Source organism: Mastigoproctus giganteus, chromosome 1 (assembly GCF_048544385.1).
Source record: "Mastigoproctus giganteus isolate SK-2022 chromosome 1, ASM4854438v1, whole genome shotgun sequence".
NCBI classification, from domain to species: Eukaryota; Metazoa; Arthropoda; class Arachnida; order Uropygi; family Thelyphonidae; genus Mastigoproctus; species Mastigoproctus giganteus.
Genome location: NC_143575.1, coordinates 208,159,730 through 208,184,744, shown reverse-complemented (window position 1 = coordinate 208,184,744; position 25,015 = coordinate 208,159,730). Strand labels below are relative to the sequence as shown.

The following is a 25,015-nucleotide window of genomic DNA, read 5'->3' as shown; positions in this document are numbered from 1 at the left end:
AATGCGCAAAATTCAACTTGGCAAATTTTTATTCAGAATGTGACTTCTAGTTTTCTAATTTATGTTTCTAATTTTTTAATTTCATTCAATTTTTAGCTATTTTATTTTCCTGGAGTGGCAGCGGAGCCCTTGGGAAGTGTACGTGGAGCCCTTAGGGCTCCGCAGAGCACAGGTTGGGAACCACTGCCATAGGCCTATTCGCAAGAGCATCTGCTGGATGATGTGCTCTGAAATGTTTCTCTGTGCACCCTAGTTGTAGTCTGCTGTTAACTGGGGAATCGTGAGTCATCTGTTGTTCCAGGCAGCACATACTAATTGCTGTTCATTGTGACTTTCAACCATTGGTGGTCTCCCAATCCTGTCATTGCTGGGTGTTGTCCCTCTTTAGACCACTCTCGCAACACCTTCACTGCAGTGGCCCTCAAACAGCCAACATTGCCTGTAGTTGCTGAGATGCTGGCCCCCACAAATCATTCCCTGTTCAAATTCCATCAGGTTCTCTTTCTTCAGCACACTAGCTTCATAGTGACAAACTGACAGGCACTAATCATGCAATTACTATATGTTGTTCTGGTTTGTGACGTCACTCCTAGAGGCTGTAGAATGTGTCTACTTGTGGAGACAGAGTGGCTCATGAGTTTATAACCAGAAAAGAGTGAAAGAAAAAACTGAACCTTGAGAAATGCCAACATTAGTGGAAAAGTTATAAGAGCCATCTACCATCACCTGCAGAGAGCAGTCAAGAAAACTGGATACACAATTTTAAAAAACAGGTGGCATTCTAACAGATGAGAGAGTGTTAAGAAGACCTTTATGCTAAATATGATCAGAAAACCTTGGAAATGTCAATGACAACTGCTTAAGTTTCATGTTTCATCACTATTCCATTGTCCAAAGATAGATAACACAGGCCGATATATCATCAGTTGATTGATACTCTCAGAATCCATATTGTCAATCATTGAAAAGAGAAGGTTTTAAGATAGTGTAACAGTTGGAAGTTTATGGATTATTTTATTACTTTTGAAAAAGTAGCGGTAAGCACAATGGTATAAGAATTAGAAGGCAGAGATTTGTCACTCTTTTTGTAACTAGCTGGATATGACAAATTTTCCATGCAGAAGAAAAATAAAGACCAGTGGAAAAGATATAAAAAGGAATCGCTGAAGCAAAAAGAGGAGCACAAATTTTCAGAACAAGTAGAGAAATGCCATCAGGACCTGGAAATTTCTGTGAACAAGTTTGTTCAGAATCCTTCTGTTGAAACAGCATTGAGGCAATTGGAGTGCATTTGGTTTGTAGGTGATTTACCAAGACCATCAATATAAGAGTTGGAAGAAAATTAGGATGCTAAAAGTTAGCTTTATTTGTGGATGAAGATAAAGTAGAACCAATGGGTTGTATAAGAGGTGGGAGAAGAGATAGAACTTTTGGCAGGATACCAAAATACTATGTACTTGCAACAACTGTAAAGTCTACTTTACAATTGTTGCAAGCTTTAGTGTAGGCAGAAAATGAAGATGGAGATTTTGATGAGAGCTAACTGTGACGTGTTATCTTGAAGAGTCTTAGAACATTTATGGAAAACCAAAGTTTAGAAAAAGGATGAGCTTTTAGAATACAATAGGAATAAAGGATTTCATCTCTACAAGAAGACTGTCACTGAAGTTACCAGAGTAATTTAAAACAGTAATTCAACCATGAGATGAAAAGAAATCAAACCAAGTGACACTAGATTAACAATTGACATGAGAAAGACCCTATTGAAGAAGAGACCATCACAAAGTTCTGATCTGAGGTACTTATAAAACCAATAACATTGACTGTATACTGTGACAACCTTTCATAGTATACATTGAGTGTATTCTATGAAAGGTTGCTGCTGAGGAAAATAAGAGTGTTGGGTGTGTGGTTAGGCTTGTCTGATATTCTGTTAGGAAAATGAACAAGTTATGTATGGTCATTAACAATCACAAAAATTTCAGCATTCTTGACCAGCTAAGTCCATGTAACTGAAACATTTAAGTCAGGTGAAGGTGCAAACATTAAAATTACCAAGAAAAATTACCTCACTGTTAGAAAAGAGTTTCAAAGAAAGGAAGTGAAAAATTTTACAGCTAAGGTAAAGAAAGTGAACACAAGAACCATGAGAAACTTCGGGAAACTTTACCAGTCAAAAGTGCTTCCCGGTACTGCAGCTTCTCTCTGTATTCTCGGTAAACAGATGGTGCATGTTATCGGCAGTGGCAGCAGAAGTCGATAATGATGCATTGATTAGATTTTTCTTATTATTAAAAACAGATTATCAGAGTTTATGAGCGGGCTGAAATTTACTTGTGGGTACACCCTCCAGACTGCTTTAGTATTAGGGTGTTTATCCCTCCCCTCCCACTGTTTTAACCTGATACAAAAACGACTTCTACAGATGATGCGTGTTATCGATAGTTGCAGTAGAATAGAAGTTGTTTTCCTATCGGGTTAAAACAGCGGGAAGGTGGGATAAACATCCTAAGACTAAGGCAGTCTAGAGGGTTTACCTGTAAATAAATTTCAGCTGCGAAGGCATTACACTCATGAACTCCAATAATCTGCTTTTAATAATGAGAGAAAACTAATGAACACATCGTTATCGACTTCTACTGCCATTACCGATAACATCCATCATCTGTTTACCGAGAATGCAGGGAGAAGCATCGTTATCGACTTCTACTGCCATTACTGATAACATCCATCATCTGTTTACCGAGAATGCAGGGAGAAGCTGCAGTACTGGGAAATGCATTTGACCACTAAAAGTTTCCCGTGGTTCTCATGTTGGCTTTCTTTACCTTCACAAAGTTCACAATTTGTAGAACTGGGATAACACACACACCAAATGAATTTCACAAATTGGAATAAAGAGATTTCCAGCCAGAGTAGATACCAGATTGGGAAGTCTATGAAGAGGCATGTCAGTGAAAACATACGCACAAATAACACAAAATGAAAGGAATCGTAGAGTGAATAATTAAGGTAACTGAGATAAGTAATAGTATTTGCCATATAGTGCATGGAAGCCAAAAACTTTTTCTGCACTGGAAAAAAAAAAAAAGTATATAAGAAAATACAAATTATATGCTTCCCTCCTCTCACAGTTAACCTTTCAATTTATCAATCCAGTTAACCTTTCAATTTATTCAAACTGTCAGCCTCAACTCCCCGTGAGGGCAACTTGTTCCAACAATCAATGACTCGCTGGCTAAAAGAGAACTTCCTACAATCTAATCTAAATCTCAACCCCTGGAATTTGAATTTATGACCCCTAGTTCTGGAATTCTTTATAACAGTGAGAAAGCCACCTTCATTCATTTTACTTAATACCTCTCAGAGCCTTATAAACCTCAATCAGGTCACCTCTGAGGTGCCTAGTTGCCAAGCTCTGTAACCCGCATAATTGGAGTCTTTCCTCATATGGTTATCCTTCTGCCAATCTCACCATTTCAGTTGCCTGTCTTTGGACACTTTCAAGAAGTTCAGTGTCTTTTTTCAGATGGCATCTCCACACTTGAAAACAGTATTCCAAATGTGGTCTTACAATTGCCTTATACAGGTGGATTATGACCTCCTTACCTCTCATTAATAAGACACCATGGGCTTTCCTGACTGCCCGTTTACACTGTTCAGAAACTTTCATATCTGCCTGTATTGTAACTCCTAGATCCCTTTCCTCCTCCTCCGCTGTTTTTAATTCAACCACACTTAAGTGTATAATTTATTTGAGGGGTTGCTATTCCCCAAGTGTAAGACCGCCGACTGGGCTAGCCAGGTGGATAAAACGTATGCCTGGCAACCCAAAGGTCGTGGGTTTGAATCCTGCCTCAGGCTTGGATATTACGATGGTGCCGTACTCTCTGGTTGGACCTCATGGCCACGATAAATGAAGGAAGCAGGAAAAAACTGATTCCTTTGTGTAATACTCACATCAAATGGGGGAAAAAAAAAAAAAAAGTGTAAGACCTTGCATTTAGCAGTAGTAAAACTAGCTGCCACTTCTCTGACCATCTTTGAACACTGCTCAAGTAATCCTGAAGGGGCACGGCTTGGCACGAATCATTAATGACTCTGCCAATGTTTACATAATCTGCAAATTTTGACATCAAGCCTTCTGTTCCTTCATCGATGTCATTTATGAAAATGAGAAACAACAGTGGTTCAACAACAAATCCTTGAGGGGCCCCACCCCTGGATGGCACTCTTAATCATTACCTCTAAAGTTTTTCCTATCACTGAAGTCAGACTAACCAGTCTGTAGCTACCAACTTCCCTCTTAGAACCACATTTATGTATTGGCAATACATTGTCACTTCTCCAATCTAAAGGAATCTCTCCAAGTCCAAAGATGCCTTCATATTTAACCTCAATGGTTAAATGCACTCCCTCACGCTCTCCCTCAAAACTACAGGGTATATATGCCATCAAAACCAGGAGCCTTCCTTGCCTTTATGTGCAAAAGTTTTTCTAATAAACAATCATCTGTAATTAGGACATCACTAATTTCATACGGTTCAGCCTTACTTGCACTGCCTCCTCTTAGCATTAGCATTAGCATTAGAAGAGGCATATGATGCAAGAAAGCAGCAAGCTTATGCAGCATCAGAAAAAAAAAAAAAAAAAAAAACCTTCCACTTCACCACTCCGTTCGTTCGAAATACCTGCCCAGCATAGCCTTAAATTTATTTAGGCTATCAACTTCCACAACAAGGGATGGAAGTCTGTTCCACCAACCAACTACCCGCTGGCTAAAGGCAAATTTTCGCACATATATTCTACATCTGTCTTTCCTCGATCTGAATTTATGCCCTAACAGGTGATTATTCTGAGCAAGAGGAAGAATCCCATCGGCATTGAGCATGCTCAAACCATTCAAGGCTTTATACACTTCTATCAGATCATCTCGCCAGTGCCTAGTCTCCAGACACTGTAATTTGCAAAACTTAAGCCTTTCTTCATAAGAGCAACCCTTTGTTCCATTCATTAATCTTGTTGCCCTTCTCTGTACTTGTTCCAGCAACCTACATCCTTCTTGAAATGAAGCCTTCAGACCTGTATACAGTACTCAATGTGTGGACTGACCATTACCTTATAAAAGGGAATAATCACCTCCTTATCCCTGCTGGAAAAATTCCTGTATATCATTGACAAGACACTATGAGCTACTCTTGCAGCCCATCTACACTGCTCAGAGAACTTCATATCTGCCTGCACAATTATCCCCAGGTCCTTTTCATTTTCTACCACTGTCAGTGTAGTACCACAGAGTTGATACGTTGCTGTTTCCCATATGTAGTACTTTACATTTGTCAATGTTAAACTTCATTTGCCACCTCTCAGCCCATCTGCTCAACCTTTCCAGATCCTGTTGCAGCAGCATAGCGTCAGTAGTGCCCTTAACAACCCTGCCAACCTTTGTATCGTCTGCAAACTTGGACATTAAGCCCGATATACCATCATCAATATCATTTATAAATACAGAAAACAATAATGGACCCAACACTGAACCCTGAGGGATACCACTAACAACATTAGTCCATGATCAGCAGTGTCCATTGTTACCACTCTCTGTCTTCTCCCCCCTCAACCACTCCTTTATCCATAGCAGCAATTTACCTCCAATGCCACACTGCTCCAATTTGTGCAGCAGTCTTACATGTGCAACAGTATCAAAAGCCTTTCTAAGATCCAAATATATAATATCAAAGTTATTCCCTGCATCCAGTTCTTTTGTGACTGCATCATAGTATCCAATCAAATTGGTCAGGCAAGACTTCCCCTTAACAAAACCATGCTGTGTTCGAGCTATAACTGAAGACTTGTCTAGATGATCCTGCAGTGCTGCTTTAACCAGTGCCTCCATTAATTTTCCTGGAACAGAAGTTAAACTCACAGGTCTATAATTATTACTGGTTTGATCCTCCTTTGTGAATTGGGATCACATTTGCACATCTCCAATCTATGGGTACCTCCCCTGAGTCCAAGGAAGCTCTCATAATTATGGCTAAGGGTTTGCTTACTTCCTTTGCTGCCTCCTTTAATATAACTGGATAGATCTCATCCACCCCAGGTGCCTTTCTTGTGTTTATCTTCAACACTTTATTCTCAGTTATTACAAGATTATCTAGCTTTATGCCGGAGTTGAATCGACCTCTGTCATTCCCCTCGCTGAATAATTCCTCATGTGTGAATGTTGATGCAAAATATTCATTTAGTTTGTTAGCTACCTGAGCAGGATCATCAACAGTTGAACCATCGATATCAAGTGGACCAATCTGATTCATCCCCTTCTTTCTAGAGTTTACATAAGTAAAGAACTCTTTGCTGTTTTTGTTGCCTTTTGACAGCCACCGAACCTCAGAGTGACGTATCAATCGTTCAAAATCTTCACTGTTTTGATCACAAAGCTTTCGAAATATATGATCATTCAAATAATGTGCTTTAATTCTGTTTATAGCAGTAATAACAGTTTGTAGAGAATTGTGCAGTTGATCAACAAGTTTTTTCACAACTAAATACTGATGGTGAATGACCCAATGAACAGTAATAATATTTGGCACAGCATTTTTTAAATAAGCCATAAAACCCTTGTAATGACCAATCATTGATGGCTCCATCCATTGCACAAGCAAGTACATTTGTAAGTGGAATTTCCCTGTCTTTAAAAACTTTTCAGTAACCTGAAATATAGACTCACCTTTGGAATACGTTTCTAGATATCTTGCAAATAATAATTCTTCGTTCAACTTTTCATCTTTTATAAAACGTACGTATGCTAGTAGTAAAGATTCGTTACCTGGCAGAGTTGATTTGTCTATTTATAAGGCAAATTCTGTTGTTCGTAAAATGTTGCATAGTGTATTTTCTGTGTCTTTGGCCATTTCGTCTATCCACCTCTGAATTGTATCATCGCTAAGCGGAATAGATTTTATTATATTGTGCTGTGATTTATGTAAAACAGTACTGATAACTTCAGAAATTGCAGGCAAAATTAATTCTTCACCAATTGTATGAGGCTTGCCAGCTTTTGCAATCAACAGTGAAAAATTGTACAAGGCCCGCAAGCCATCATTGTTTTGTTGCAAAGCACAAGAAAACATGCTCAACAATGTTAGGTGCTTTTCAAATTTGTCATGTAGCTTTTGAAAGTAAGACAAGTCGTTATTTGCCTTATCTGAATGCACCTTATTTAAGTGCTCCAGTAATCTGGAAGGCTTCATAGCCTCACTTGAATATGTCTTTTCATAAATAAGGCACATTGGAAGTTGATTGTTTGCTGGTGCTGATATAAATCCATATTTCAGATATTGCGCAGAATATTGTCTCTACCTTTCTTTTTCTTTTATGGCTCAGCCATTTTCTTCCTATTTAAAAAAAATAAAAAATAAGAAGAAGAAGAGCATATACGTATCATTAATTATTAAGAAAATTATTGCAAGCCGCCTGTTACACACAATCATACCTAACGCCCCCTGTTGTACGCCGTCATGCCTACCCCCCATGTGGGCCACTTTCATGCCTAACACCCCCACGGATAATTCAAATGCCCCCAGGGGGTGATATCACCCACTTTGAGAAGCACTGATCTAAACCATGGTTTTCCAATAAATGTGATAAGGCTGTTCAAGAGAAGAATATTACATATCGTAATTGGCTTGTTTCCAATTCTTCAGTTTCATTTTCTGCCTACACCAAAGTTCGCAACAATTGTAAAGCAGTCATTAATCAGTCCAAACTAGATTTTGAACAGTCTAAGAGTAGAAAACTTGCTTCTTGCTCTAATGGTAGCCAAGCATTCTGGTCTCTTGCCAAAGCTATTGGCTGCAAGTTTTGCCCATCTCTGCTCCCACCTCTGTCAAAACCAGATGGATCTGTTGTCACTTCAGCCAAGGATAAAGCTGAACTGCTAGCATGCCATTTTTCTTCCAACTCATGTATTAATGATCTTGGTAAAACACCTCCCACCATTCCCAACATGTTCCATTCAATGCCGCCTGTGGTCTTCCGTCAAAAGGATGTCAGAAGGATTTTGACGAATCTCGATGGTAAGAAAGCTCGAGGTCCTGATGGTATTTCTCCACTTGTTCTCAAAACCTGTGCTCCTGAACTTACTCCTGTTCTTTGCTGCCTTTTTTTACTTTCTTATTCCAAAGGTGTTTTACCTTCTGCCTGGAAATTTTCTCATATCCAGCCAGTTCTGAAAAGGGTAACAAGTCCCTCTCACCCAATTATCGTCCCATTGCAATTACTTCTACTCTTTCTAAAGTAAGGGAAAAATCAATTAACTGCCAACTCTTAAACTACCAAGAAAACTTCCGTCTGATCAACGATCGTCAGTATGGATTCCGTCAGTGTCGATCCACTGGTGATAATATTCTGACTTATGTTACCCATTTATGGACAAATTCAATGGAAAAGTTCGGTGAAACAGAAGCAGTTGCTCTTGACATCTCAAAAGCTTTTGATCGTGTTTGGCATAAAGGTCTTCTAAACAAGCTTCCATCTTATGGTTTGCCAACTGTTTTTTGTAATTGGTTATCTAGTTTTCTCTCTCTCTCTCTCTCTCTCTCTCTCTGAGGGTGATGGTATATGGTTTTCTGTCTACTAGCTTCTCCACTAATGCTGGTGTCCCCCACTATTTTACTCTTTTATATATTAATGACCTTCTTCCATTGACTGGAAATCCTATCCACAGTTTTGCCGATGATAGCACATTGCATTCCACTTTCCATTTTGAAAAACCTTGCCCTCCTCAATCAACCTCAACTTCTCGAATATCCGCCACCAGTTCCTTAAATGCCAATCTCCAGGTATTTCTCCAGTGGGGCAAAGACAACTTAGTTGATTTCAATCCTTCTAAAACTCAGTTCTGTCTTAAATCTCGCAAAAAGGATTCTTCTGCTCCTATGCTTATCTTTAGTGACACTCCGATTTTTAGGCAAAATGTTAGATCTCTTTTGGGGATTAACCCGACTTCTAATCTCTCTTGGCACAAGCACATTACAAATATTGCTTCCTCTGCATCTAAAAAACTTGGTTTTCTCTTTCGCTCTTGGCATTACTTTTCTTCCAAACAGCTATTCACTATCGCAAATCCGCCCTACCATGGAATATTGTTTCTAAATCTGGGATGGTGCCCCCAAAACCTCTGTTTCTGCTACATGCCTTTTCTTCAGATACTTCCACTCCCACTATTCTCTGAATTGGCTTTTATAATTCCCTCCCTCTCTTTCAAAACAGTCCGAACACGTGCCACCACCAGCCAACATCCATTTTATGTCCAACTTCAAACTCACAGAACCAACTTTTCGTCTTCCTCATTTTTTTCATTTAACTGCCATTTTCTGGAACAACCTTCCTTCATACGTATTTCCTGAATATTACAGTCTACAGAAATTCAAGTATAATGTTATCAAATATCTTCTTTCGTCCTCTCAACCTCCAACCCTTGCACGGTACTAAGTACTATAGGTTCTAATACCTCTCATGTTTGAGGTTTTCATAAAAAAAAAAAAAAAAAAAAAAGTGCCTATTTAATTCATCCACAAAATCAGCTGGGTTATCTAAGATTTTCTCACACCGAGGGCACAATGGTCAATTTGATTAGCTTTCTTCTTCTTCATTGTATTCACATACGTGAAAAATTTTGACATTACTCATGAGATAACTACCAGATGATACAACTAATTCTGTTATTGATGGAAATGATACCACAAATATATTAAATGAATGGGCACATTATTGGGATATTTCAATCTTTTTGCAGATAAGACAAAAGGGAGGGGGATAATAAAATTTCTGGATATGAAATATGCAAAATGAGAACATACTCAGCTCGTTGGGCATATTATGACCTCAGTATCTCTCATATACACACTAACTCCCTCCAGTAATTAGCTGAGTAGAGGCAACTATTTCATGCTCTAACTACTCCAGATTGGTATTATAGCTTTTTAGGTACCTCTCATAGAGCTACCAGTATCTAATAGGATTTGGTGGCATTTCTAGTAGCTGGCGTGCAAAAACCATTTTAAAGCTATTCGCTCAAACTATAAGGATGATGCTTTTATCTGAGAGAATTTTTTTTTTTTTTTTTTTTTTTCCCCTTCATTAGCTTCTTTTTTTTTTTCTTATTGGATCTTTATTGAACCTCACTGGAATTTTGTTGATCATTTTGTAAACTAATGTGTCTTTTTAATAACTCTTCTACCTTCTTTATGTAATCACATTTGTTAATAACTACAGTCATATTAAATTTATCTGCTTTTAAAATCTTGATAGTATTGGTATAAGCAAACAATGCAAGAAAGCAAAATTATACAGCATCAACAACAAAAAAAAAATAATAATAAATAAAATAAATCTCCACATCACCTGTCCATTCCCTCTAAAATCTCTCCCCCCTCCAAACTAACTACTTCTATAACACTACATGGAAATTTGTTACAGCAATAAACTATGTGCTGGCTAAAGGTAAATTTCTACACATCTATTCTACAACCATCCTTCCTCATGTGTAGTCTGAACAAAGAAAGGATTGCATCAACATTGAGTTTACTTCAATCCATTAAACACCTGAGTTATATCTCCTCAAAAGGTGCCTAGTATCCAGACACTGCAATTTGCAGAACTGATCCTTACCAGGAAAGGCTTCCTTTTGGCAAAAGGCACCCTTTTTCTCCTCTCAATGATCTCATTGCTTTTCTCTACACCTGTTCCAACAGCTCTACATCCTTTCCTAAAATGAGGCTTCCAGACTGGTATACAGTACTCAAGATGTGGTGTAACCAGTGCCTTGTACAATAGGATAATCGCCCCCTTATTCCTGCTGACAAAATTCCTGTATATTATTGCCAAAACCCCATGAGGTGCCCTGGCAACCTGCCTGTACTACTAAGAAAACTTCATATCTGATTGCACAATTACTCCCAGATCTTTTTCATTTTCTGCGATCCTGAGTGAGTATGGTTCCTCATGGTTCATTTATCTGAAATTACTGTTACTGATATACAGTACCTTGCATTTCAATTGCTTTCCACTTTGCAATCCATCTGTCTAATTTTTCTAACTATAGCTTTATGCTCTGTATGACTTTTATCATTTCCAAATAATTTAGATGCTTCACTATTTGTTGGCATGTTAAGTTTCTTCCCCCACCCCCCTCCGATGATGTCTTTATCTAACATGATTTTTGCTTTTGTTATTAGCCTTTCTCTGTTGGATCTTCATTGAACCTCACTGGATCTTCATTAATTATTCGGTAAACAAATGTGTCTTTTTTAATCTTTCTTCTACTTTCATTATTATTATTATTATTATTATTAGCCATATGGTGCAAGGAAGGCTGAGGCTCATGCTGCACCAACCAAAAAAAAATTTCCACGTTACCCTGAGAGAGAGAGAAAATCAGAAGTAGAAGGGAATTCCCAAGAAAGCAAGAAAGAGAAGAATGATGATAACCAGCTCAGAACCCTGGGTTTGCCAAGCCCATGCTCACCAGATGTGAGCCCCTGGGGTAATGTTTCATTAATCAGGGTTTTTAAGGATAGTAAATTGGTAACATATCCTAATTACTGTAAATAACCACCCTGCCAATCATTCTGTCATCTGCAACTCAGACACATTATGCCTGACTTGCCTCCAATGATATCATCAATAAATATATAAAATAGCATTAGGTCCAGCAATGAAACATAGGGAACTCCACTAATAACATTTGTTCTAAAAAAGCAATTCCCATTCATAACCACTCTATCTACTTCTACTCAAACCCCTTTTATCGACAGTAGTAATTTTCCCTTAATGCCACACTGCTGGAGTTAACATAGTCCATGCTCTGTTAGGGCTGCTAACAGTAGAAACAGATGCATGTATATTAATTCTATAAGCATGATAAATATGAAGTATAGGCATCCCTCGCTTGGCACTCTTAATTAGGGCTGTAAAAACAATGTGCTTAGTGAATCCCACATTAAGTGGGAGAGATTTATCCATAGGAACCAATGCAGACAATTTTAACTGATTAGCATGACCAGTGTTTCCGTCTGACTTTAAACCACCATTTCTTTATATAACAATACTAGATGTAGCAGAATCATTTTAATGTTTAAATATAAACTTTAAATACATAAATTCTGCAATAAAATGAATAGTATATGTTATCTATGTTTTCTTATAACAATTAACAAGTATGCCACAGAAAGAGATATAATGATTGAAGGAGCAATAATTGAAAAGGTGGAGTCACATACTTCTCTGGGACAAGTCATTGGCTGTGATAATGATAAACGGCTGGAAGTCAAGAGAAAAATAAATTTTGGATGAATAGCATTCAGGAAATACAGTCATATACTGAGGAGCAATATCCCAATTTGTCTGAAATGAAAAATAATGAACCAATGTATACTCCCCACCACGACTTATGGAAGTGAAACTTGGGCACTCATCAAAAGAATGGAAAAGAAGCTGAGAACGACACAGCAAAGAATGGAACGAATTATACTGGGAGTCAGACTGTTAGATAAGAAGAGAAACACATGGATTAGGCAGCAAACTCAAACAAAAAACATTCTTATCAAAACTAAAGAACTAAAATGGTTTTGGGCAGGACACATAGCTAGAAGATATGATGACATATGGACTAAGAAAATAACAGAATGGTACCAAAGAGGAGCTAGAAGAAAACCTGGAAGACAGCGAAGGAGATGGACAGATAAAATTCAGATGATGATGATGATGATTATGTTTTCTTACATAGCATAAAAAAACATAATTAGTACATATATTGCATTATATTCAGACACAATTGTATGAATATAATTCAAAAAAATTTCCCTTAAAATTATGGAACCTTATGTGTGTACTGTACTTATATTATTTACAATAACAGCTTGCATTATTGTAAATAATGTTGTTAATTTTAAGATCGCTCAATGTCACTATCAGCATCCTAAATTCAGTCTTTTTAAATGCCCTATGTAGTTTCCAATGGCAAATTTTTCAGATAGATTTTTATCTTCTTTGCCTTATTAGCACTACCTGACTCACTTGATCTCTTTGAGACTATTTTAAGAAACTTCAATCATGTAAACACAAAACAAGGTTCATAATCTGAGCAAGAGGAAGAATGTTGATGGGATTCTTCCTCTTGCTCAGATTACGAATGGGGGCATAAATTCAAATTGAGGAAAGACAGCTGTAGAATAGATGTGTGGAAATTTGCCTTTAGCCAGTGGGGGTAGTTGATTGCTGGAGCAAACTTCCATCTGTCATTGTTGAAGTTGATAGCTTAAATAAATTCAAGGAAGAACTAGGCAAACTTTTGGAGCAAATGGATGGGTGAAATGGGATTTTTTTTTTTTTTTTTTGGCTGATGCTGTATAAGCTTGCTTTCTTGCATCATATGCCTCTATTAATGCTAATGCTAAAACACAGATAAACAATACATAAGCCAGAAGTAACTGGAAGGCAAAACTAAACTGAAAACAGAATTGTCGGGTGTTGCTACTGCATGCAGCTATCTCTCCATCAGGAAATGAAAGTTACTAAAGAAAAATTTTATAAACAGCAAATCAATAAACTTCAGTTAATTAGAACCACAGAGAAGGAATTCCCTTTCCCATAACACTTCCAGGCTGTATAAAGCATATACTTTTGTAATATGCAAGGTATAGTGCACGTAGCATTTTACAGCTATGGACACAAGAAACTTGTGCTAGTACAAACAGCTGCAGTAAATTAACACAGAAATGTAAATTACTCATGGACACAAAAAATAACTTTTAGGGTAATAAACACACAGATTTCAAATTTTCTCCTTCTCATAAATTGGAAATGCTTTACAGCATTTCCAGTTTAGGTGACAATTCAGCCATTTTCTAATAAATTACAGGATTGGTTAAAAATCAGTTTAAATCAACGAACATCCCTATGAAGGCAAGTACTGTGAATTACTGTTAATTGGGAAATGGAACTGAATAGGTTTTTTTTTTTTTTTTTTTTTTACCGTGCCTCTCAGTCTTGAATATTTGCTAATCACCAAATCCTCCCAAAATATTTGGAGTGAATAGTGCTATTTCTGGGGAACAGAGCATAACTCTGGTGGAGAATATCAATATATACAGAGTGCAATAGCAAACAAGTGCTGAGTGAACCACACTAGAGCAGGGTAACAACCTATACTGGTCATGTTATCAAATGCAGATATTGTGAGGATATCGAACAGTGTCACTCAGATATAACGCATGCAGAATTTGAATGTGGGGTGTACAGAAAGGACAGAAGGAAATAGTCCATTAGCATTGGATTCAACAAATAATTGGTAAATAAATAAATATTGGTTTATGGTAAAAAAAAAATGTTGTGGATTTTTGTTGTTGTTTAGTATGTTTGTTTGATTGTTGTTTAAGGTGTTCAAATGCTATAAGTATGAAAGTTCAGTTAGTATAGTGTGAGGAGCATTACTGCAAACCCCTCTAAACTTTTACTTGAAACTGAAAAGAACAGACCTTTTTGCATACAACGTATCAGATTTCTATGGAGCAGTAGGCTAAACTTAGATTCATACAAAACATCTCTACTTTTCAAGATCTGAAAAAAAGGAAGATAACAAAGCAATAATCACATTCTGCAAATGACTAGGTTCAGTCAATGGAGACTGGCTAAAAATTTAAAAACATTTTTCTTGGCTGATGAAACTTGGTTTCATCTGAGTGGTTATATTATATTAATTATCAGAATAAACATCGTTGGTTATAATCAAATCCATATTTGTTCCAAGAACCTCCATTACATCCACAAGGATGTGACAAAAGAGTAGAGTGTACTTTATTTGAAGAAATAGTAAGATCCTAAATATGCTGTGAGTAACTGATAAATTTAATGAAACATTAACAGAGCAAGAAATACAGAAAGTCTGATTCCAGCAAGACAGCACACTGCTATGTACAGAGCCAATGCAACAATGATCCAGTTGCAACAATTTTTGGGTGATTAGTTAATGAGGAGGGGCCTGTAGCTTACTAGGTTTCTAGTCTGAAGCCACTCAATTTCCTTTTTATGTGGTGAGGATTAAAAGGTATCAAACGTATGAACATAATCCTACTCATCTTTATGTTTATTGGGTGGGGGGGGCAGCAGCAATGACCAAAAGATGTACCGAACTCTTTTACAAAGAGTGATATTCTTGCTTAGTTATAGTGAGTTATTTTCAATTAAACAGCAGAAAAACAAATGAAACTTATCTCCATTTGATACCACAAAGTAACAAAGCTTATATAGAATAAAATGTATCAACATTCAATATTGCAATTCTTTTCGTAAAGATGTAATTGTTATAAACTTCTTTTGATAAACATATCGCATGACATATTATTACTAAACAGAGTTGGATGATGATGGTGCCTTTGAAAATCTTTCAAAACTTAGCTCCTGAGTTTTGAAAGGGATTTCAGACTAACAATTGCAATGTAAAGTTTTAACTTTAAAGTACACATTCCCATTACTGTTAACCCATTTTCATTTCCCCCTCTCAAAGGAAAAACGTTTACTTTTTGTTAGTTTCCAGTGTGCAATTACCAAGTAACTAATGTTCTGTATTTATTATTATTTTTTTTTATTGCATCTCTAAATGAGGTGAGATGGGCAAAAAACTGAATATCTGCAGTAATTACTCCTTCCTATTTATAAATAAATTTGATAATCATCACTGTAACAATGCAGTATCTGTCACAGGAAAGTGCAGCTGACCTTTTTTTTTTTTTTTTTTTTTTGTATGCAAAAAAGCTTTGATCAAAATTAATTAAAAAGTCATGTGCCAGTTTGAACATTTTTGGAATGGCCCAGAGTTGATATCCTACATAGATGAACAGAAGATGAAAGCTTCCTCTTATGCTAATGGTAAAGATTGAACAAATCACTTTGTCATTACTGATGCCTGCAGTGGGTTGAAAAAATTTGCCACAAAACATAACACATGTTTCACAGAAAATATATGTGCATAGGAATGACACATGTGGAAGGTGAACTATTTATGACAGAAGGAACCTTCACCATAATCTCCAGCAGTGCATTACCGGAACCCACCAAGGAATTATTGGTTGTATTTATTCCTTCAGTAAATAAAAATAAATGTCATTTATCGAATATGCATAACAGCCATTAAAATTGCATAAAAAAATGACTGTCAGTTTTCCATATCCTGACAGACGGATAGGCAGAATAACAGTAGAGCAGCATCACATAACTGAATGGGGGGGGGGGAGATTTTTTGTCAAATCATGCAGATTTTAGGTCCTCCTTTTGGGATTCTGAATACAGGGTCCCGTACTGTGTATATTTATAAAAGTATGTATACTCACCCAAGTAAATTTTATTTCAGATCTGTTTATTTGAACTTGTTCTGGGAGGGGTATAAAATATTTTAAAGAGGACAGCACAATGTACAACAGCTTGGAACCTCTGGCCAAGGTGATAAGCTTGCTTGGCCTATTTAGAATTGCTTTCACAAGAAGTTTGTGATTAAGAAGTTTTCCCCCCTTGAGTAATTGTTAATTTGTCTTCTTTAAAAACTTCTTTTGAACCATGATTTGGACAGGAGTTGGGCTAATCACTAGTGATTACTTTTTCTATTTTCCAAATTGAAAACTCTGAAAAGTACTCATATGGCTTTTCTCACCAGTTATAACCTCTCTTTAGGTACACTTATCAGAGGTTGCCACTGTTTTACCAGCCTACTTAAAAGTTTATCTAAAGACAGCCAACATCTATATAAATTCTTCAAAAAAATTTTTTCTTCAGTGACATGCATCAGTTCAAACTTTAAATCTATCTTTCCTTTTAGCACTTCTCACTAGATAGTAGTAAATTTCTATCAAGTACAGTGAAACTTCTCCTAACGGACACCTCTCGTTAACGGACATCTCTCTACAACGGACATTTTCAAATTCCCCAACTCACCTCCATTGGTTTTAACGTGTTTGCAGCTTCTGTCTAGCGGACATTCTCTGTAACGGACGCGGACAGGCAATCTGCACTGTTTCGTTTAGATTAGCACTTAATTTGATCTCCCCATAACGGACAGCGGGCGAGCTCACGGCCCTTTTTTCTAGGAACGTTTCTTCCACGTATTGCCTCAATCGTGTGTTTATTTTCTATTTCCCATTCTCTGAATTTTATCAAGGTTTACATCGCGGTTCTAAATTTTAAGGCACGTGTAAAACTTCTAATGAATTCGGTGTGTGCAGGGAGGGGGGGATTTTAATCGGCCTTTCGTCTTTTCAGTTTCAGTTTTCAGTTTTGTTCAGTGTCGTGTGAAGTGCACAATGTCTTCTCGTAAACATTTAACTTGATAAAGTCGAACTCATTAATGTGTATGATCGGCAAAAAAATAGTGTTCGCAATCTCGCTGCAAAATTCAACATCGGGAAGACGCAGGTAAGCGACATCCTAAAGAAAAAAAATGAACTGCTCAAACAATTTTGTCAACACGGAAATGATCAGGTTCAAAAATCATTCCCGTAAACTGTTGGACTTCAAATTTGTCTCGCACATGCTAAAAAAATTCCCATTAATGGGCCTATTATTAGGGAAAAGGCTTTGAAGGTTGCGAAATCTATGGGAGTAAATGAGTTCAAAGCTTCTGTGGGATGGCTAGACAAGTTCAAAACTCGGCATAAAATTTCTTGGAAAACTGTAAGTGGTGAAGGTGGATCTGTTGATAATGGAGTTGTGACAGAGTGGACCGTCAAATTGGAAGATTTATGTCGTTATTTTGAAGCTAAGGATATTCACAACTGTGATGAAACAGGGTTGATTTTTTTAAAGCTCTTCCTGAAAACACAATGAGTCTAAAAAACGGAAAGTGCCAGGGCGGAAAAATTTCTAAGGAACGCTTGACTGTACTATTGTGTACAAATATGCTGGGAGACTTTGAACAACCTCTTGTTGTAGGAAACCCATAAAATCCTTGTTGTTTCAAGGGCATAAAGTTGAATCTTTTGGATGTTGACATGAAGTCTAATAAAAAAGCGTGGATGACACGAGATATCATGAGCAAATGGATCAGTCACTTTAACCAAAACATGATTCGTCAAAACAGAAAAATTATTCTTTTCATGGATAATGCTGCATCTCACCCGCACACTGAATTGTCCAACATTCAAATCATTTTTCTGCCACCAAACACATCTGCAGAGTGTCAGCCCTTGGATCAAGAGATAATAAAAAATTTTAAACTTCACTACAGAAAACGTGTTTTAAGACATCTCATTGCAAACATGAACGATGTAACATGTGCGAGTGACCTTGCAAAGAAAATAAGCATCCTAGATGCGATTCAATGGGTTTCCTCTTCAGTAAACACAATTAGAAAACAACAAACTGTCGTGAACTGCTTTGTAAAGTCTGGCTTCTCAAATGCAAAAATTGAAGTTGTGAACAGCAATGTGGAGCACCAAGAAGAACAAGAATTCAACATCTATTGATAATGTACGATACTTCCGCTACAAGTGACCCTGGCTACAAAGATATAGACTCAAACCTCACTACAGAAGATGATGCTCTAGATATCAACGACATTATCATCGATATTTTTCAAGAAGTTCCTCATGAGGATGAAGAAATGGAAGGAGGTCATTCTGTCGAAGAACATATTAACGGCGAACCACCGATGAAAATAAAAGAAGCGCTCATACAAATCAATCGTTTAAAAATGTTTTTCGCCGCTGAAGAAGATACTGAAGGACTTTCGATGGTTTCTTCACTCCAAACAAATGTTGAAAACAAAATTATCAGCCGGAAGAAGGTGCAGAAGAAAATAAGTGATTACTGTATGCATTTTTCTTAAGATAAAGTCATAATATGCATAGCACAATTGTATGTATATTATTTACAAAAATATTGTGCAAAATCTGTATATATTTTAATTTAATTTTACATTAAACGTTTAACGATTTTTCTTTCTTTCTTTTTTTTTTTTCCTCCCTCAGATTTCTTGTTAGCGGACACTTCTCTCTAACGGACACATTTTCGTTCCCCATGGCTGTCCGTTAAAGGGAAGTTTCACTGTATTCATCCACTTTCACAGGAAGGCATCCAGCTTCCTTCCAAAAATTAATAACATGACAAGAATAGCCTACTACCACCAAGTGCTCAATTTCCACTTTTAATAGTCTTGCTACTTTTTATGCCTACCATAACAAGTGAATTATCAAAACTAAGTACCAGATAGTTTTTTTTATTAAAGATGTCCCGAATGCTTTCAGGTTGTTCAGCTGAAGCTGTCCAATATTGCACCCATACCTGCAGGATACCTGAGAACGTCTGTTGCTGGAGAGCATTGTGCTAAAAACGAACGGTGCAGGGTTATGGTGTAGCACTATTTCTCATGGTATGGTGTAAGCCCTTTTGTGGTTGTGCAGGGAATCAATGAATGATGATGCCCACCTCAACTGGAACAATGCATGAGGGTCCAGACCAATACACAGCACATCAGTAGCTTAACTGGTCACTGTTCTGCAAGAGGTAGGAATGACTATACCCACTGCACTATCATTAATTCATAAAAGGCAAACTAGAAGGGCACAATGTGTCACAGCAGCCGAAGGTTAACTGCTTTGCTACTGAGGAGAGCGGAAGTGATGTTGATGCAAAACCTATGCATGTGTCTGTATACTTTATGGAAGATAGTGTATATTATTATGATGTGAAATTTGGTTTGTGTTACTTTTGAAACAACCTACTTATATATTAGCCATTGTATGTTATTTCATTTGTAATTAAAAAGAGAGTAAGGAATATTTTCCCATGAGGCCCAGACCTGTGGAACACTATATATAAACTACTTTTAATTAATAAAACCAACAAACTTACGATGTTTCAGTGTGACCCTTTCATAAGCAGGAAATTTCGATATGCCATCTGCTGTAAAAAAAAAAGGACAAACTATCAGTAAAATGAAATTTACAAAATAGCAAGAAAGTAGCTGATTCCTTAAAACAAGCTCATTTAGAAAATTCCTTGATCAAGAAATTTTCTAAACCATGAGAGGTAAACTAGTAACTAACACAGCCAAACAAGGTTTAACTATGCTATGGAAATAAACAAATGCTATACTATATTTAAAGTTTTCATTTTTTTTATATATATATATATATACAGGAAATTAACATTTTCACTTTTCTGTATGAGGGCAACTTTGATATATCTATCTAATATATCTATGGTGCCAAAACATATATTATATTATGAACAGCATTACAATATGTGATACATATTGTAATGCTGTTCATATTGTATTGTGTACTGGAATCTTGCCCCATTTTATTAGTTTTATGTAATTGAATACAGTTACATACAATAATACTAATTAATATAACAGACACAATAACAACTATACTGATCCACAACCAACTAAAAGCAGGAATGAATTTTTTTTACTATAGAAAGTAGAACTTAACACTGGTGATGCTATCTCTAATAGACATTTAAGGAAATGTCAACACAAATCAACTGTTTTGACAGATATAGCAAAGCACAGGAATTTGGGCTATGGAAATTAATAAGATTATGGGAAAATGGTAGAAATTAATAAGAATACTGGCAAGAAAGCAAGCTTATACATAATCAGCAAAAAAAAAAATTATCCACTTCGTTTGCCCCTCTCTTGCTTAAATTTATTGAAACTTCCTAACTCTGCAACTAGGGGAAACGTTCACACCAACAATCAATTACTTTCTGGCTGAAAGCAAATTTCTAGTTGAAACAATGCTTTTTCAATTTATGCCCCTTGGTTTAGTTAACTCAAAACTTTTAAAGCCTTACACACTGCAATGAAGTGTTTCTTTCTAGACATTACAATTATAAAATTCAAGTCTTTCTTTATTAAGAAAGACTTGAATACCCTTATGAACCCAAAATCATATTATTACTCTTCTCTACACCCTTCTAACATATATTCATTCTTCCTAAAATGAGATTTCCAAACCTGTATACAGTATAAAAAATATGGTTAACCCTTGTTTATACAATAGGATAATCACCATTATGTTCCTGAGGGTAAAGTTGCTATATATCTGTCCTACAAACCTGTACAATTACCCCCAGTTCATTTTCATTATGGATTACATTAACTTTGGTGCTAATCAAATGCAGTACCTTATATACCCCAATGTTAAAGCCCAACTGCCACATCTCAGCTCACTCAATAGTGTATTGGAAACTTGTTGTTGAAGCAGCATTTCCTTATTAATAACATTAACCACCCTGCCCGATTTAGAGTCATCAGCAAACTTACACATTAAACTTGAAAAACCTAAATGAATATCATTTTTGAATATTAGATATAGCAAGGGGGCAGGAACTGAATCCTGTAAGACCCTACTGCTCTTAATGGGCATTAATCCATGAAGAATAAAGTCCATTTATAACTACTGTCTCCTCCTTAACCATTCCTTGTTCTATATAGTAGTAAATTGTCCCAGTGCCACATTGCTCCAGTTGATACATCTTATGTAATAATTCATTAGGCAATTCAAGAATATTCAACATTATTATTGATCTAATGAGCATGCAAAAACCAAAACAATAGCAGGTGCAAGAAATAGAAATATTCTTTCTGACATTATATTCTCAATAAGATCAAAACACATCATTAGAAACAATCCTTGTTATCCATAAAAAATATTCCCGACCAAATGTACAGACAAATCTCAGGGTAATCAGGAGGGAGAAAAGAGAAGGAAACTGAAACTCAATGGAAATTTACCATAGCAATAGGTGTTTTTTGACATACTTAGTGCCATAAAGAAATTCTTTTAAGAATAAAAAAAAAAAAAAAAACAATAGAAGAATCACTAGCTTGGAGATTAATAATAATAAAAATAATAATAAAAATAATAATTATTATTATTATTATTGACATAGTGGTGCCCAACACTGGCAACTTTCAGAAAATCCATGAGGAGAAAATCAGGAAGTACACAAACCTAAGACTGCAGATCAAAGAGATGTGGCATATGCAACAAGTAACAACCATCCCTATCATTGTGTCAACCACTGGTATGGTGCCAAAGACATAACAGCCTAGCAGCAATGGATCTCCCAGAGAACACCTACATGGAACTCCAGAAAGTCGTAATCCTGAACACCTGTGGGATAGTAGGACAGTTACTCGACCAACAGTAACACCAGACAACCACCACATTGTGTATTTGGTAGCGATATCTGTCATGGGGAGGAACCCCCCAATCAGGGAGAAATAATATAAGGAAACAATAATAATAATAATAAAATAGCAATAGCTAACCTTCAGGATTACTTCCAGAAAAACACAGCAGCATTCTACCAAGTAATGACCATCCCGATCATCGTATCAACCACCAGTATGGTGCCAAAGACTGTACACCTGAGCCTGTCTCCCAATAATGTACATAAAAAACACAAACAAGATCCTACCAGGCCGTAAGGAAGATAGACAAGAGACATACCTCACTCAACCTAAGTGCGGAGTCCTCTCCCACCCTGATGGCACAAACAAAGCTAGAAAAATTGACAAAGAAGACACCACGGCAGACACTACAATGACCTCCATCAAGATAAAACTGCTTCCAATGCATGGCTCACAAGTGGGACACTTTTCCCCGAGACTGGAGGATTCATACTCACCATTCAAGACCAGGTAACCAACACCATAAACTACAGAAAATACATCACCAAGGTGCCCGGAGTTTCAGATGATACTTGTCGACGATGCCACCTGGCCTCAGAAACGATTCAACACATCACTGCAGGATGCAAGGTGATCACCCAGACTGAGTACACTCATAGACACAATCAGGTAGCCAGGACAATACATCAGAAGCTAGCAAGGAAATACCAGCTGATCAAAGAAAGCATACCATATTACAAGTATGGACCCCAGGCAGTACTAGCAACTCCAACTCACAAGCTGTACTGGGACTGCGCCATAATAACGGACAAGATAATCTCACACAACAGACTGGACATAACCCTTGTCAACAAGAAGAAAAGGCTACCTATCTCATTGACATAGCGGTGCCCAACACTGGCAACCTCCAGAAAACACGAGGAAAAAATCGGAAAGTACATGAACGTAATACAGGAGATCAAAGAGATGTGGCATAAGCAACAAGTAATGACCATCCCGATCATCGTATCAACTACTAGTGTGTGCATAGTGTGCATAGTATTAGGGTCAGGCGCCACCTGTGGTTTCCCACATCTGCGCCATATGTTCGCTGTGAAGGAATACAGTACTACTGTAAATGCCAGAAAAGTGTTGTGTGTTGTATATGAAATATTGCGTTAGGTTCTGTTGTGTGTCCTGGCATTTGGCCGCAGGGCCCCTAGTGGGACTCCACGTTGCCCGCACACACCACTAGGAGGTAGCCAGTCTGCCCATTATTCTCTGGCTTGTCTCCGCCAGGGTCGCCAGAGCTTCCTGGACGGAGACAAAAAAAAAAAAAAAAAAAAAAAAAAAGGTAGAGTTGGGGAAGTACAGAGTGTACGCAAGAAAGGAGGGTATAGCTAGAAATATGGAGGATGTAGGCGAAGGTATCCTCCAGGTTATCAATGGAGCAATAAGCGCCATCAGTTGAAAGGGGAACCCGGGAAGGACAATAAATAAGGCAGCAAGAGAGCCGTGTGCAATTTGCCACTGAGGAATGAGATGGTCCATACGTCAGTTGATCCTATCCAGGTTAAGATCGGTTGGCCAGTTAGGTTAGGATCAGATGTTTGGGTTGTTCCTATTTTGTGTTGGCAATAGGGTGCTCCGTCTTGTGAAGAGGGCTTGTGCAAACTTGGTAAACTCATAGTAGTAGTTTTCTTCTGTGATGAATAAGTGTTCGTTTCCTTGAGGGTTATCTTGTATACGAGTAAACAGGATGCTGCGGAGGTCCTCATAGTGTTGGCAGGTATATACTAGATGGTTCCAGTCTTCTATTTCACCACATGCACAGTAGGGGTTGTCAATGATTCCCATGGATGTTAATTTATGGTTTATCGATCCGTGTCCAGTGATGAGGTAGGTGGTATGAAGACCAGGAGAAAACCAAGTTGGAGATTTAGGAAATACGGCATTCACATAAGGTATAAATTTCTTGGTGATTGGGCCCTTGTCAGTAGCAGTCCATCTGTCCTGCCAGGTCTGAAGTAGTAGGATGGCAATTTTTTTCTTTTCCTGCCTGATTTCATTCAGGTTATTGATGGAGTGTCCAAGGATAGTTGCTGGTATACCCCTGGATAGACAGTAGTGGAGGCCCCTTCGAATAACCTCCAGATCAAGCGGAAGGACGCCCGCAAGAACCTGAAGGGCTGGGTTGCTAACTGTGCAGCATGCCCTTGTAATAGTAAGAAGGATGGTGCGCTGGATGGTTCCCAGTTTACGTTTGTTGTTGTAAAGAGTTGCCCTGCGAAACCAGACCCCTGATCCATACGTTATGAAGGGAAGGAAGATTGATTTGTACAGAATCTTAAGGGTGCGTCGGTTCAATCCCCAATCGCGACGACTCACCCGTGCGATGAGAGCAGTGTAGTTTCTCACTTTCGCGTGGAGGTGTGCAAGATGCGGAGAGAAAGTGAGCTTAGAGTCAAGTACTATTCCCAGTAGTTTTAACGTAGAAACTAGCTTGACGGTTTGGCCTAGAAGTTTGATAGTGGGGTTTCTAGTAGGCTGCAGTGATCCCTTCAGGAGAATGGATTGTGTCTTTTGGGGTGAGAGTCTTAGTTTGTGTAGGGCTGCCCAGTTCTGAAGGATTTGAAGTGCCTGGTTTCCTCTGGCTTCCAGAGAAGCTCTGCTGTCAGCCTCAATCGAAATGGTCACATCATCAGCAAAGGCTTGTATACCTACAGGACCTAGGTCCAGTCCAAGGAGCTCATCCAGGACAATGTTCCACAAAAAAGGACCAAGGACTGAACCCTGGGGGCAACCTCTGTAGATTGACCTGGTAATTCTTCGGTACGTTGA

General features: G+C 37.6%; 1 protein-coding gene across 6 annotated transcripts in view; it reads right to left on the bottom strand.

The window, feature by feature from the left end:
• Nucleotides 1-25,015, bottom strand: part of LOC150091482 (tight junction protein ZO-3-like) — a 549,427-nt gene that overhangs the window by 157,107 nt on the left and 367,305 nt on the right. For 5 of the 6 annotated variants that reach the window (XM_090375872.1, XM_090375842.1, XM_090375863.1 and 2 more), the window contains exon 16: nt 19,900-19,950. In XM_090375872.1, coding sequence (XP_090231998.1) covers nt 19,900-19,950 — 51 coding nt within the window. The remainder of the gene's footprint in view (nt 1-19,899; nt 19,951-25,015) is intronic. The other variant, XM_090375854.1, reaches the window with a different exon arrangement.